Source organism: Cervus canadensis, chromosome 28 (assembly GCF_019320065.1).
Source record: "Cervus canadensis isolate Bull #8, Minnesota chromosome 28, ASM1932006v1, whole genome shotgun sequence".
NCBI lineage: Eukaryota > Metazoa > Chordata > Mammalia > Artiodactyla > Cervidae > Cervus > Cervus canadensis.
Genome location: NC_057413.1, coordinates 26,416,917 through 26,433,364, shown reverse-complemented (window position 1 = coordinate 26,433,364; position 16,448 = coordinate 26,416,917). Strand labels below are relative to the sequence as shown.

The window sequence follows — 16,448 nt, the reverse complement described above, 5'->3', positions numbered from 1 at the left end:
TAACCGCAATGTTCCCAAGCCAAAAAAGCAACTCGAAGAGGAACTGAGACTTCAGTATGTAAGCTCAAGGTGAGGCTCTCATTCATGTTCTAAATAATAATGTGCATATTATCAGGGGCTTTGCTAAATGACTCATAAAATCTGTTCTTAAGAATCTTAAAGAAAATGAGAAAGCTCAATTTTTCACTAACTGGATTGATTAACCAGGCTTGCTAAATTACGCATGGGTCAAGGAAACCCTAGAAATGGCAATCTTTGAGCTCCGAAGCTCTCCTTGTCAGCCCACTGTCAGCCAGTCTGCCTAGCATGTGCGGACTCAGAAAACGTGCCACTTGGCCAGCTCAGAGATTGTCCCTGATTCAGCAGGCCTCATTTGTGGAGTGCCATGGTCAACAGCAGCAGGGGCGATAACTTTTAAAAAGTGAGTGAAGCAGCAATGACTAGATAAGAGAAGAGCAGAAGTGTGAGAGAGAAGACCTACATTATTGACTCAAGGACATTACTGATGCAGAGGGACCTCCTACCTCCCTTTCTTTCCCCTCCCCTCGGCAGGAAGGAGGAGGAAAAGGACAGTGGACCAGCCCCTTCTTTGACCTCCGGGCTCCGTCATCTTGCTACTCTCTCTCCAGGGCTCTTTCCCTTGACCTTGCAGGACAAGCACAGCCTCAGTAGAACATGCGTCCTCTTGGGGAACCACTGTCAGTTTCCTTTCTTGCAGACACCCTAAGTTCTCCCAGTGTCTCTTTTTCTTGGCTTCAGAGGGAGACTCCCTCCACCCTCTCCCCACTGATGCTAGGGTGATGATGATGGTGGTTTCACTGATAAGTGCTTCTCAGAAGCCCTGTAGGGAAGTGGCTGCCCCAGCAAACTCATCAGTAACAAGAGGATTCTTAACACCTTTTGTTCTCAGCTCTGGGCCTTAAGCTGTCAATTCTGAGAACACAAGTTCCTACTTAGCAACTAACATCAGACCCTTATGTACGTTTATGTGTACATAACACAAACACAGTGAATGCACCTATGAAAACCCCCCATTTCCTTTTATTTAAAGCTATTTTGCATCTTGCAAATTTAATTTTAATTAAATTTAATCTTCTAACAGATCTTCATTTTCCTACGTCACAAAGTATCCAAGTACTTCCTGGGTGGCTGGTCCCAACCCCAGGTGGTAAATCCTTAGGGAGCTAGTCAATCATGAAGCCCTAACTCACCCCTGGGGGACTGGTTCAGATAAGAGCATGTGGAGCACTGTGGCCACTGAGCTTGAAGTGCTCTGGGGAAGAGTCTTCTGGTTCTTAAAACCATGCAAAGGATCAGACTTTTTCCTCCTCCTCTGGAGGTGCAGCCTGAAGCTGCAGCAGCCAATCTGCAACCACAAGAGATTGGGGGACCTGACCTGAGCACAGAGCTGCTGACACTCTGAGGATGTAAGGCAGGAAATGACAAGAACAGGGTCCTTGGGTAACATCATAGAGCCCCTAAAATAACTCAGATCGCATAATGTTGCTCTTGCTGTTGTTTGGTTGCTAAGTTGTGTCTGACTCTCTGCGACCCCATGGGCTGCAGTGTGCCAGGCTTCCCTGTCCTTACAACAGCTCAAACTCATGTCCACTGAGTCCGTGATGTCATCCAACCATCTCATCTTGTCATCCCCTTCCCCTCCTGCCCTCAATCATTCCCAGCATCAGGGTCTTTTCCAATGAGTTGGCTCTTTGTATCAGGTGGTCAAAGTGTTGGAGCTTCAGCTTCAGTCCTTCCAATGTAAGCTAATAATTTTTATTACTGTTTCAGCCATTTAAAATTGGAATTTTGATCCCACAACACTGAAAGAAGGCATCATACCAACATGAGCACAGACGATTGGATCTGGCTTGTTCTTTTCCAGGGCCCACACACAGTAACTGAGCTTGTCCCCTATGGAACAAGTTTTGACAAGCAATGCCGCTAAGCAGCCTCTTTATACATATCTCTGCTGAGTCAAACGGCATGTGCATTTTAATTTCAACAGAAAACAAAACTGCCCTTCAGAGAGGTTACCCTGTTAAGACTTTCTCCACTTCCTATTATCACAGATGGCAAAAGCCTTATTGCATCTCTGCCTTAAGAAGTTCCTTTTATTGTTTTCTTTGTATTTTAAAAACCATGAGTAAAATGGAGACTCTATCTGTTTAAAAGCCTCTGGGAGTTTTCCTATGAATTTTTCTGTGAACCTCCCAAGTTCCCTCTTTACAGGTGAGACGTTAGAGATGACATTAGAAGAAGGTGTAATATTTGGAGCTGACTTACTTGTTCTAAAGGACCATGAAAGATGAGGAGGGTAAGAAGTGAGCTCAGGCACATATACTTATCCAGTGACGTGACGTATCACAAAAAGACGTTAGAAAGCCCTCAGAACTGTAAAACAGGAAGGGTTTTAAACCCCTATTGCCGCAGTGCATTTTGAAAACCGGATTCAGCTAGAGACTCACGAGAACTGAGCAACCTGTGCCAACAGTGGTGAAATCTGTGGCATGCTCAGGCTGTAAGCTTGCAACATAATCCGACCTCCACTGAGGTCAGCAGAGGGTCCCAGCACCTGTGTCTCTGTCCCAGCTGTCAGGGGACCTTGCACCTGTTCACGACCTCAGAACTCCAAGCCCCTGGTATCTAATCACTGGAAAGTGCGCATGGTTTCTAGACTGTCTTCATGCAATATTCACAAGTTGCCTCTAACAAGGAGTGGGAGGAAGGATGGGAGAGCAAGACTCAAAACCACCTTACCTCGGGGGCCGAGCCATGCCCGGAAATAGGTGCTAAGTGATGCATCGAAGTGCTCCATTTTAAAACCTATTAAGAAAAAGAGACATTGATTAATCTCTACTCAAAATGCTTTCTGTAGTTTTTTTTTTTTCCCCCCCATAAAACATGAACAAATTCTTTTCAGAGAAGACACTCTGGACAAGATTAAGTTCCTCATGTTCAAACAACTTCTTTTTTAAACTCACAAAACTCACAAAGTGCTAAGTTCTCATTTGAAAAGCAAAAGGAAAGACACAATCCCGTGAATTCACTTTCTAAATAAGTGAAGCGCCAGTTTTCTGTGCTTCTTTTCTCAGCTGCATAAAAATTCCCTCTGTGAAGCTGAAGTCTCAGACGGGAGAAGGACAGAACCGGATAGAAAGCGGGCAGAAGGGGGAAAGTCCATCATGGCAAACACGACTACCATGGGGAGAAAATGGTTCCTCTGCCGGGTGTTTTTATTAATTACTGTCCTAACATACTTCATGTCCACAGCAAAAAAATGCAAACATTTAAAATGAAAAGAGGCAGTAAGAAAAATCTCATTATTCTGGTCCAACACAATCCCTCAGACCCACTGTTAGCAGGAGCTTACTGGTACCATTTCTTAGGTATACTTCTGGAGGTTTCTCTCCTCTATGCACAAAAGATGACACAGGCTGAATCAGAGCTTCTGTAATTGTTGGTTGCAACCCATTAAAATTGATACATGATCAAGTCAACTTTGCATTAAAAGTAACAAACTAATCATAATAATCAGAGTGCTCTCTCCTTAAGGAGAATGAGTAAATACTGCCATGAATCTTCAGTGTTACTGTACCTTTATTTATGGGTATGATGTAAACTACATTCTTATGGAGGTAAGCACAAAAAGAAAAAAGTTGGAAAAACGCGTACACTGAGTACTGCAAGTATTACGACATCTTGGAGATTGTCTCGTAACAGTGGTTAGAGACCTACCTCCATCCTCAAAGATTTTAGAGCTCCCTACTTATCCCCCATTTGAGATTTACATTTACAAAGTTAGCGACGCATCTTTTCATCTGTGCCATTTATTTACTATATGTTCTATATGAAAGTCAGGAGGCACATGTTTAACTGTCTTGGTCATTACTATCACAGAAATAACCACAAGTATTTTTCCTTCCAAGGGCAAAGGCAAAATAGGTTTCATCAACTAGCAGTTTAATGCAACGTCTCTCCCTTGGCTGGCCACGCTGAAGCCTATGTCTTATCCTTTGTCTAATTTCATGGATTAACTAGTTTGGAATTACCTAATGGATTCTAGTAGTTACAACAACTGAATCAACCCAGCCTGGCTGTGAGAGGCATGGGCATAGCCATCAATGACATCTTGAAAGCCACAGCTACTCGGGTTCTGTCCCAACATCTGTCCTTCCCTGGGGGTTGACTCCGGAGGTCACGGACTCCCTTCAGCCAAGAAGCCACCAGCTCCCCACACACCGAAATGCCAACAATTAGACATGCCACCTTTGCCCCTCAGCAGTTACACAACCAGACAGAAGCACGACAGGCTGGCAGGGGGTTAAGCGGTTCCATGTGGGCTCTTTATCAGACAACCTGGGTTTGAAACCCATTTTCTCCACTTACCAGTAACATGACCTGGGACCACAGGAGTTATTTAACCTCCTAGCTGCTGCTGTTTAGTCGCTCAGTTGTGTCTGACTCTCTTGCAACCCCACAGACTGTCGCCCTCCAGGCTCCTCTGTCCATGGAATTCTCCAGGCAAGAATACTGGAGTGGGTTGCCATTTCCTCCTCCAGGGGATCTTCCTGACCCAAAGACTGAGCCTGCATCTCCTGCACTGGCAGAAGGATTCTTTACTGCTGAGACACCACAGAAAGTCCCTCCCATGTTCCTACCTGCCACATGTGGGAAATAATAATTGCCCCTTGGGGGCAAAAATTCCAGGCTGGGGCAGGAACACACACGTGTAAAATACGTAAAGTAAATGTTGGCATGAAAAAAGAAAGCACAGTAATGGGGATGGGATCGTGGAGCAAAAATTTCCTTTGGAAAATGAAGTTGCCACTTGCAGAAGGTAACCACAGAGCAAAGAGAAAGGGCACTCCAGTTCAAGGGCCGGCTGGGGGCAGTGGCCGGGAGACATCTGTCCCCACCCCCACCCCCCCCCGCCCACCAGGGTTCACAGAAATCAACCCCAAGGCGTGGGCAGCACGTGGCCAGAGGCTGGCCGGAGAGGCGGCACCTTAGCTGTGCTCATAGCCTGTCCCCACATCCCCCTGCAGCCAGCTCCCCAGCTGCCCAGCCACTGCAGAGCAGGACAAAAGGTCCCAGCGAGTGAACTCCTCCCGCCGGGTGGCCCGCCCCGCTGGGTGAACTGGGCACTTGCTGAGCGGCCTGTGGGCTGAGCTGTACTCTTTTGTACTTTTCTAAAAGAAGAGGAGAGGCGCGGGGCCCTGCCAAGCCCTTGACACGCTGCCTGGTGATCGGGGATCACGGGAACGGCATGACCCACTTTGCACAATGTCCAAGTGCATGGCCGGGTCTGCGGCCCGCCTACCCACGGCAGATTCCCATCTTCTCAGCCACCCGTGGGCCAGGAACGTCACTTCACCACCAGAGTCATCCTACTGGCGGCTCGGGGCGAGCTCGGCCACGCAGGCACCCAGCTGCTCTGGACAATCGTACTGGCAGGGACCAAGCCCAGGCACTGGGCCACGCGAGAGGAGCTCTGGTCCCGAGCTCAGCAAAGAATAAGCCATTCTTTGATGTGACTGGTTCCCCACACTGAGACGGGAAAAGGGGATGCCAGCCCTCCCAGGAGGCTGGCCATGCTGACACCGGGCCAAGCATCACCTCCCCACCCTCTTTAACCAGGAGTCTCTGGCACCCACCCAACCTACGGGGGCTTCCAGAACCACAGGTCATGATGGGGAGGGGTCGGATCCATTAAAGAAAAAAAAAAAAATCTAACCACGACAGTATCCCCAAGTTCTTCACCAGGTCAAGGGCCACACACACAAAACGAGGACAAGGAAAACACACTAAGGGTCGAAACAGAGGCGGGTACATTAGAACAGATTTTGAAGAATCCCTCTTACGCACATTTTCCAAAAGACACTGTCTGTTGAACGTCACCCCCCACTATCAAATTCTAGTGTTTCTGGTAACCATGTGGCTGTATTACAATTGTGTCTCACTGTATGTGTCTCACTAAGAAAAGAAATTACTAACTAGGGCTAGGAATTACTCTGTATTAAAAAGAGGATGCGAGAGTTCATTGCACCCTCACCTAAATCAAGGATTAGTTCTGTGACCCCGGGCAAATTCCTGGCACACCTGCTAAGTATTTCAGGATTGAGGTTAGCCTTAATAAGGGCCTAACTTCAAGAGATGTGTCGAAACTGCCAGAGCTCAGAATATTAAAAAACCTGGAATAGACAGCAGAGTACAAAAGGCCAAAACCTGAACCCCCTAAAGAGAACCGGGTTCCTGTGGACAATCCATTTGTCCAGGAGTCAGCTGTGCCCAGGAGACATGCCAGGTGAGTCACCTGCATGAGGCTGAACAAGCATTCTTTTTTCACTATGATCTAGAATCACACAGAATTTGCTGGAGGCTTGAAATAAGATACTACAACAAGTTTCCCAGCAAACCAGTCCCGCCTCTCCCTTCCCACTTGGCCCTGGAGAGGGACAACAAACTGCAAGCAAACAGGCGGAGAGGGTGGTCACAAGGGAAGGTGGCTGGGTTAAAGAGAGCTGCTTCCATCACAATTCTCGAGATGAAGTTATGAGTTTCAGGTAGAATGCAAATGCTAATCATCTTGGCCATTTATACCTGGAGCAGGAGAAAGCGAGAAAGCTGCTGAGCACATGAAAAGTACCATGATCTTAAGGCAAATCTGCTTTAAAAGTTACCAAGATTTTTTAAAAATTACTATAGTAAAGGAGGTTAATTTTCATAAACTCACAGCTAGGCTTCTTGCTGACACTAAAGCTTAGCAGTGAAGATTTATTTTCAGGGTCAAGGCTTGGTTTCTCTTGCTGCCAAGGCAGAGGTAGCAGTCTGCTTTGAAAGCCCCCTTTCCTGTAAAAATCAGTCAAGTCACACTGCTCCCGGTTTAAAAGTGTGTTTACAGCAAACACTTAACTACTGTTAACTTCCTCATCATGCCCTGTTCTATTTGTTTACTCATTTAGAATCTCACGGTCGGGCTAAAAATGAGCCAGCTAAGCCAAGCTTCCAGCTCCCAGGGGTCAGGAGAAGTCTCCCTCCACTTTCTGTTCTCTGACCCATTCACCCCCTTAACAGTCCACTCCTGTCAAGCAGGCAGGGGAATGCTGTTCAGGTCGCTGCCAACACCACAGAACATTAAATGGTGCTTTAATTTGGTAGTTACAACACTGTTTCTTGAATTTCCAAAGGTTTTTCTCAGCTGGAGAAAATCAGCTTAGGAGTGAGAGGAGGAAGCTAACCACACCTGCTCAGAAATGTTCAAATATAAAGCTATCCTAAAGACCCTCTGGGGGAAAAACATCCAAGTACTTCCAGATAGGCAAGCAAGTTGATGACAGAATCCCTTCACAAAGCCAGCACTTAAATAGATGTTAACTCCAGATTACATCTTGGCTTGGAAGAAATTGTCTGCCACATCAACAGTGGCCTCCTCACTCTGACAACTCCGGAATCTATGCCTTTTCTCCTTCTCCCACAGACTTCTCATACTTTCTTACCCTTGTTCTAAGGGCATGCCCAACTCCTGTTAATGCTCTGATGGAATCGTTTTCTCTGACTGTACACGTCAGAAAGGACATGGCTCTGTCTGGGCTTCAGACAAGTCGCTGCAAAGCTGGGGCACCGCCAATTCCGGCTGCAGGTCAGCACCGTGGTTGAAGGCTGAGGCCCTCGTTCTGGTGTAATGGACAATCGAGGGGAAACTAAGTGCTGCCACACTCAAGTATTCCCTTATACAAAAATCAGACAGGTTAGGGACTTCCCCGGTGGTCCAGTGGTTAAGAATCTGCCTTCCAATGCCAGGGCCACGGGTTTGATTCCTGGTCAGGGAACTAAAATCCCACATGCCACGGGGCAGCTAGAGAAGCCTGCAAGGAAAAATCCCGACTGCGGCAACTAAGACCCATCTAAGTCACATAAGTAAATAAATATAAAAACTTTTTTTTTTAATTAAAAAAAATTAGGTTAAAAGGGAAGCCCCCTCCATTGTCTCCAGCTCCTTGACTGGCCACCAGTTAACTGAAAAGCACTATTCTAACCACTGCCAGAGAAGGACATTCCATTCTTTTAAAGCGGTGGAGGATCACCCAGTGGCTCTGTTCTTAAATGAATCATCTGTGGTCCTTCCTCCCCGTTCTGTTTATGCTCTTTCCAAGGCCCAGGTTAGATGTCAAATGACTTCCCCTTGGCCTCTGGTAGCTTCTGGGGTATTCTTGTTCGCAGCTAAAGAATACAACATATCATCCAAGTTCTTCTCCTACTAAAGACCCCACACACCAACCCACTTACCCCACAAGCATCTGGAGAAGGGTTCACTGTAGAAAATTACTCTTGGATGACTTAATTTTCATTTGAAATCAGGAGAATAAGACAGGTGACATCTGGCTTGGGTTGAAGCACACTGTCATTTCGAAGAAGACAAAGCAAATCTAGACACAGAAAGCCCCTTGCCTGTGGATGCAGACCGGGCTGCTGTGGATGGATGGAGAGCTCTGCTCCCCCAAAGAGCTTAGAAAACAGAAACTCGTCAATCTGCACAAGGCTGCGGGGAGACAAGGCAAAAGGTCAAGTGTCGGGATCAGGTCGTCCGGTGACTGGTTTTATTTCTGTGCTCGCAGTGATGCAGAGAACGACTCCCCTTCATATCACCAGTCATTGGAAAGGCAGCTGACTCACTAAGTTAACAAATGTTTAACAAGCACCTACTGTGTGCCAGGCAGTGTACGCTTGCTAGGAAAACGGCAGAGATGGACATCGCTCTGCCCTCCTGAAACAAAGTGGTAAGCAGTGTATTCACCCATGATGCTTGGATAAGAGACCCTAGAAATTTCTGGTGGCTCAGACGATAAAGAATCTGCCTGCCAATGCAAGAGACCTGGGTTTGATCCCTAGGCTGGGAAGATCCCCTGGAGAAGGGAATAGCAACCCACTCTAGTATTCTTGCCTGGAGAATTCCATGGACAGAGGAGCCTAGAGGGCTAGTCCATGGGGTTGCAAAGAGTCAGACACAACTGAGCGACTAAGATATAAGACCTACTTGGGAAGTCAGTAGGAAAATGGTGGCAATTCACCTTGGCATCATTTTCAAATACCCATCATTACTTTCACTATCTTAATCAGTGATAAAATTACAGGCTTATGTTTAAAGTGCTGTGACTGTCAGTCACACTGTAATTATGTGCTCATTTGTTCACAATCCCCATTAAACTCCAAGCTCTTCAAGGGCAGAACCTCTGGCCTTCTCCTTTGTATCTTCAGAGCCTGGAGCTATGCCTGACAAACTGCTAATTCCTGGCTGAAAACATGAATGAACAAACCCACATCTCAGAATCACCCAGAAGCTTTAAAAAACAAAATTTTCAGGGACCCACTTCTAGAAAATGATTTAGCAGTCAAGGGACTGAGAAATTTTTTTTTTTTTTGAAGTTCCTTAGGTAATTTTGATGAGTAACCTTCTCTGGGAACCACTTCTGTGTATATAAACTGGGCTTTTGGACACTAATGAAATCTGCAGCAGTATCCATATTATGTATCACAATGACAGTCTAGACTAGGACACTAGTCAAGGACAAAATGTTTTTGATTCTTACAAATTAAGTTACAACTCCCTGTTTGTTCTAGCTCTACCAGCGGGAGCAGGGGATGGGGTGGGGAGGTCATCTCTAAGCCCATTAAGTTAGAGATCAGTTATATTTTTAAAACATAGTATCACATAGCATATATACCATATAGTCAGCACGTATTAAGTAGTATAAAATCCGTGTCCACTCTGGAATGCTGTTATAAAGAATACTCCCCAGTAGTAGCTGGTTGTTGCTGTTGTTCCGTTGCTAAGTCACGTTCGACTGTCTGCGACCCCATGGACTGTAGCCCATCAGGCTCCTTTGTCCATGGGATTTCCCAGGCAAGAATACTGGAGTGGGTTGTCATTTCCTCCTCCAGGGGATCATCCTGATCCAGGGATTGAACCCAACTCTCCTGCACTGGCAGGCAGATTCTTTACCACTGAGCCTCCAGGGAAGCCCGTAACCAGCACTTCCCAGGCTGACAGGTGTGAATGGCGGCCAGGTCTGCAAAGCTCAGCCAGGGAGCATCTGCCATGCTCCCTGTGACCCCCAGCAGCTGTTCTTGGCACAGGATGGATTCAGTAACCACGTGCCTGGTCACACTGATCTGGGTAATACAAAGGTGCCACCGAGTGGCTTCCAATGCCAGAATTCATGGCACATACCTGCCCACAGCCAACTAGACGTCCTGCCTGGAAGGACGCAAGGTGGACAATGGGAAGAATCTGGACCCTGGCCAAGTGGCAGGCTCAGACTCTGTTACTGTCAGTCCTATACTGAGACACTTCCGATCGGTTTCATTTCCTGGATTAGAGGACTGAGATGTCTTCACGTGAACTTGGCATCTGCGGAAGGCAGCCCCTAAGATGGTCCCCAGCGATCCTCCCCTGCACTGGACCAGGTTCCGCGTGACCAGCGGAACACAGCAAAAGGGATGGGGTGTCCCTTCTGGGATGAGGTTATAAGAGCCACTGTGACCGGCATCGTGGTCAGTGTGTGTCTAAGATGACTAGCTGCTCCAGGGGACGCCAGCTGCCCTGTCGTGAGCCATTCTACTCAGGGCGGGGGGCATGCACAAAGAAACCGAGGCCTCTGCCAATGACCGCCTCGTAAGTAAGGAAGCGGACCCTCTGGACTGGGCCTGCCGGTGACTGCGGCCCCACAGCCAACTCATCACAGAGCCTGAGCCAGAACCAGCCAGCTCAGCTTCTCGGGGCCTCCTGACCCTCAGAGACTGCGTGGGATAATAAATGTCTGCTGTTTTAAGCTGCTGCATTCTGCAGTAACCTGTTACTTAGCAATAGAGTAAACGAACAGGTCAGTGGGGGTTACAGGGGGTGATTCAAAGCCAACTCCCCTTTCCCTTGCTGATTTTCCTTCTGGTTACCACACTCAACTGAGGCACTGATTAGAAACTTGGCCCTAAAACACACTCACACACCTTGATTTAACTAGAACTGGGAAGGAAATGAAAAGGCTTGTATACTCTAAAGCATAGAATCTGGTTATGAAAAGAGTATAAAACTTTCATTGCTAGTCTGAAGCTTGACAGACAAGGGATCTAACATTTATTATCTATTACACACCCAGATTTTCAAAGACTCAGTGGAGACTTATCCCCATTTTCTACATGAGGAAATTAAAGTTCAGAGACTTTGAGTAACCTGGCCAAGCAACAAACAGATCTATTTAGTTATTTGCAGGTTTATATGACTTAAAGCGGCCAAGTGTCCTGGTTTATTGGAACTTGGTTTCCTGGGACTCAATATGAGGGGGAAAAAAAAAGGCACTTAGGATAAGAGTTGGTTACTCTACTCTGTATGAATCTTGTGCTCTCTGCAAACCACCACACGGCTGATTTTTTTTTTAAAGTACTTTTTAAAAGCTATCATTTTGACAGCTTGTGATCTGCAATGAATTTTGAAATGTAACCAATGAAAATGAAAACCACAAGCCTTTCTAGCCTTTAATCTCACAGGATCCAAGACAGACTTTTTCCCCCACAAAAAAGTCAAACAATTGTTGTTATGATAAAAGCCAGCAAGGAAAATTTTCAGCCTGAGATTTTGCAATTGGGTCCACAGAGGATGAGTGGGCAACCGCTCACCCCATCCAGCCTCCTGGGCCCTTGCAGATATGCAACCAAGTCAGGTGCTCTGGCATGAGGTGTAGGCAGGGCCACAGTCTCCTCTTTCTCTATACAGCCCAGAGAGAGCCTGCTGACACCACTGGGAAGTCCTGTATTAGCAATGCCCAAGGGATCTCCCTACGTGGTAGGTCAGGGGCCCACCTATCAGCAAGGTAGTACCATCCCAATAGCTCTGGCCCTTTCACCTTTAAAAAGATCCACATAATACCCACCAGAATGCTGTGATCATAAACACAATTGTTGGTGAGGACATGGAGAAACTGGAACACTCATACATCATTTGGGACTGTCAAATCGTACATCTGCTGTGGAAAATAGCTTGGTAGGTCCTTAAAAAGTGAAACACAGAGCTACCATATGACCCAGTAATTCTATTCCTAGGTATAAGTGCAGAAGAAATGAAGACAGATGTCCACATAAAACCCTGCACACAAATATTCACAGCAGCGATATTTATCATAGCCTCCCCCAAAAGGTGAAACCCCAATTTCCACCAACTGATGAATAAACAAAAGGCAGTATTGTATGTTTTTCAGCCGTAAAACGGAATGAAGTATTGATACATGCTGCAGCACAGATGAACCTTGAAAACATCATGCTAAATTACACAAGTCGGACACAAAAGGTCACATGTTATACGATTCCATTTTGTAGGCAATGTCCAGAATCGGCAAATCCATACAGACACAAAGTACATTAGTGGTTGCCAGGGGCTGGGGAGGGGAGGATGGGAAATAATTGCCCCTGTTGGGGTTTTTGAGGTAATGAAAATGCTCTGGAATTAGATGCACTTAAAATTAAAAATAAACATTAAAAAAACCAGAGATACTTTTTAAAAAAGCCGTAAAATTCTGCATTCTCAAGCTCACTTGTAGAAATCCTTATACTAATAAAATAACAGCAGAAGTGCATTAGGATTTACTTATATGATTGTCATCAGTGATATCAGCAGCAGAAAAATGGGGGGGGGGCTTTAAATATCCATCTAAAAGAAATTTGCTAAATTATGGGACAGGCACACAATTAAGCAGTATGTTGTTATAAAATGAAGCTCCTGGGCATTTATAACAGAGAAAAGCCTGACGCTCCCACAAAAGCCTGTACATGAATGCTCAGAGCAGCTTTATCTATAACAGCACCAAATCAGAAACACCCAAGGTGGTCCTCAAAAGGTAATTAACAAACCCTGGGTACATCCTCAACACTGAATACTTCTCAGCAACAAAAAGAACACATTTCTGATACATGTAACAACCCAGATGAATCCCCAGAAAGTTAATGTGAGTGGAAAAAAGCCAACACCCTTATACAACATTTCAAAATGACAAAATTACAGAGATGGAAAAGAGATAAGTGGTTGCCAAGGGTTAGAGATGGAGTGAAGGCAAGAAAGAAGGTGATGTGGCTATAAAAGGGCAACATGGACAGATGGAAACATTCTACTTTTCTCTAACAATGTCAGCAATAGGTTGTGGTACCAAACTACAGTTCTGCATCATGTTACCAGGGAGGAGAAATTAAGTAAAGGGTACTTGGGATCTAGGATCTGTGTGTTATTTCTTATAACTGCTTATCAACCTGAAATTACCTCAAAATAACTAATTACATTTTTTAAAAAAGATCCACAAAAGTGAGGGAAAAAAAAACCCCAATAAACAACAGTAAGCAACCAACGTTTTAAAAAATTCAAACACCTCCCTCGCACCTCCTACTGACACAGAGTTGTGACTTTCTGGCATCCTAAGAGTTTCTGCCAGAAGGGAACAGTGTGAACTATGACCTCATTTATGAAAACTTAACCTTTCACCTAAATGTTGGAGTTCCCACTATTTTAATTTTCATATCTGTCTAATTTAGCTTTCCAATATGATTTACCCAAACTACTCGGGTGATGGGAGTACTCTTTGAGCAGTTTAATGTTTTAATTTTTTTGGGGCAGTGCCTCTAGGCATATGGGATCTTCCTTCCCTGACCAGGGATTGAACCTATGCCCCCTGCCGTGGATGCATGGAGTCTTAACTACTGGACTGCCAGGGAAGTCCCCAGTCTAATGTTTTGACTAACTTCAAGGGACCATACCTCTCACACAGGCTTGTTTTCAGAGAGTAAGAAAATCATTAAGCATACCAAATAAAATCTTCCCGAATAAAATCAAAGCTTTGATTATTCGGGGGCATTCTGTGATCCTGAAGGGTTCCAGAGTCAGAATTCTGAACGCCCCATCCCATCTAACAGAACCATGGATGAGCAGGCACAGATAACTGGGATACATCTGTAAATCTATTATGCTTGTCTGGTTTTAAATAAGAACTTCATGTCCTCCGTTATTTCTGTGCCACTTTCTATTCTCCTACACAGAACATAGAAAACTTTAGGTAGCAATAGTTTTGAGCTGTCACATTCTAGATGTTTTTTGATAAAAAGCTTATTCCATCATGAAAAATAAAAACTTCTTTCTTAAAACTGTCTTTGGGGCCATTTTCTTGTCAATCCAATGAAAAACACAGAGGTGAAGAAGCACTTTTATAAAGTGGAGGAGTTCTACCATTCTGGGATTCCAGTTCCCTGGGTGTGTTGCAGTGTAGGTGGCAAGTCGTGTTCTGCAGGGGGCCCTGGTGCCCCTGGATGGGAAGGAGGCTTCAACGCCCACAGCTGCCCGGAGCAGAGACACTGGCCAGCAAGGGCTGTGGGGACTTTTGTAACCCTCTCTGGAAATTCTCCAGCAAGATTAGATCTCTTTTGAGCAAAGCTTTTCTCCTTTCCACCAAGTGCTACTTTCAACGACTGTGCCACTGTGTTTAAAACCCCCTTGACGACCATTAAAGGTGAAATACAGAGAATGAGGCCCTAAGGTGATTCCATTTTAGTGGAACTCCAAGTATTTCAGCAAGTCACATGAGTGTAACTGAATATTCCGACTGGCTGAGAACAAGATTTTCCCTTCATTTCAATTCTCCCCAAGTAACAGCATTCAACTCCAAGCTGTCATAAAAGCCATTTTGCTGTAAAAATGAAGATTCAGAAGCCAGTGATTGAATTAGCATGAAGTCAATTAGGTGCCCACCTACAGCCAGAACATGGAAAGAGAGGCACTAACAGGTCTGAAAGTGAAAATGAAGGACACAGTTAAGGAGGAGAAAAACATACTTACGTATAGAACTTGCAAGACATCTTTCCAGGAGAGCTCAATCAGGAAATTTCAAGAAAAGAATTTAGGCAGTAAAATGGCACACATTACTATTTAGCAACAGGCCTTTCGTGGGCATCAAATGTGTTTAAGGAATCACAGTAAAGGCAGAGATAGGCAATGTGGTCCTTTGATCAGAAATCAAGCTATTGTCCAGCTGGGATTCAACATTCTTAGCTCATTTAAAAACAAAAATGTTCCAAGACAAGACATTTAACTGGGGGGGGCGGGAGGACAGATATAAAAGAATACATGATATCCTACTTTGATCTGGGAAGATTATCACATGTTCCTAGAAAGAACCAAATAAATGCACTTGAAGAAAATTAATAGGGCTACAGAAGCAGTGACATGTAAATGTATTATGGCTTTCTCCAATGATGATCTTCATATACATGAACAATTTAATATATGCCCTCAGGTTGGAGAAGGGAAGGGAGTGTGTCTTGATCAGCTCAGACTGCTATAACAAAAATACTATAGACAGGTGGTTTAAACAACAGACCTTTTAATTCTCACAGTTTGAGGGGCTGGCAAGACCAAGGTCAAGGTTCACTGAAACCTTCCCAAAGGCCTCACCTCCAAAGATCATCAGACTGAGAGCTAGGATTTCAACATATGAACCATGGAAGGGAGGGCGGGGGTGGAAGGGAGACATACAAACATTCAGTCTATAATAACAAAGAGGTGGTTTTAAGAGATAAAGGGAATGGCTGTTTACAGAGTCTAAAGAAAATTGCTACTTTTAAAAAACCTAGCCTCTAAAGTGAATCATTTTCATTCATTCACTCCCTCAAGTTATCAAAACACATAATCTCTACTTTACAAAAGGGCTGCGTTCCAGATAGTTGCTGTTCTTGCGTGCATCCTCAGTTGTGTCCAGCTCTCTGAGACCCCATGGACTGTAGCCTGCCAGGCTCCACTGTTCATGGAACTTTCCAGGCAAGAAAACTGAAGTGGGTTGCCATTTCCTTCTCCAGGGGATCTTCCCAATCCAGGGATCAGTCTGTCTTTTACGTCCTCTGAATAGGCAGGCGGATTCTTTACCACTGTGCCACGCTGGGAAGCCCTGTGTTCCTGATGCTAATTTATAAACTAGTCAACTGGCCTTTGGAAAATTCTATTTTCTGTATTCTATTTTCCATAGAAATTGTGATATTTGTAGCTCTAGACCTTTTGGGGATTCCACCCCAATTGTAAAAATTTAAAGCAAAAGTTAAAAAAAAATAAGGAAAAGGTGACCTTCTCTCTATCCCCAGATGACAGACAGTTTGGGTAAAACTGACAGTCTCCCACATTCTAGGAACCCTCAATTCCCAAATTAGGAACCCTCGCTGTAAATGGCTGACAGATCTCCAGCTGAGCCCTAAACTAATACTGAACTCATAATGAAGTGCCAACTATTCCTACAAGAAAATAATCTCGTGTAATGTTTCTCATGTGAGTTACTACCTTCCAGGTTCTGACACTTTCACAGTACAGTGCGATCTTCGGTAAGTTGTACAGACTTCAGTTTCTTGATCCATAACATGTGTAATAATGCCTG

At 45.0% G+C, this 16,448-nt stretch overlaps 1 protein-coding gene across 1 annotated transcript in view; it reads right to left on the bottom strand.

The window, feature by feature from the left end:
* Positions 1–16,448, bottom strand: part of ELOVL5 (ELOVL fatty acid elongase 5) — a 66,197-nt gene that overhangs the window by 23,669 nt on the left and 26,080 nt on the right. Inside the window, exon 2 of the mRNA XM_043449412.1 lies at positions 2,761–2,826. Coding sequence (XP_043305347.1) covers positions 2,761–2,818 — 58 coding nt within the window. The 5' untranslated portion in view covers positions 2,819–2,826. The remainder of the gene's footprint in view (positions 1–2,760; positions 2,827–16,448) is intronic.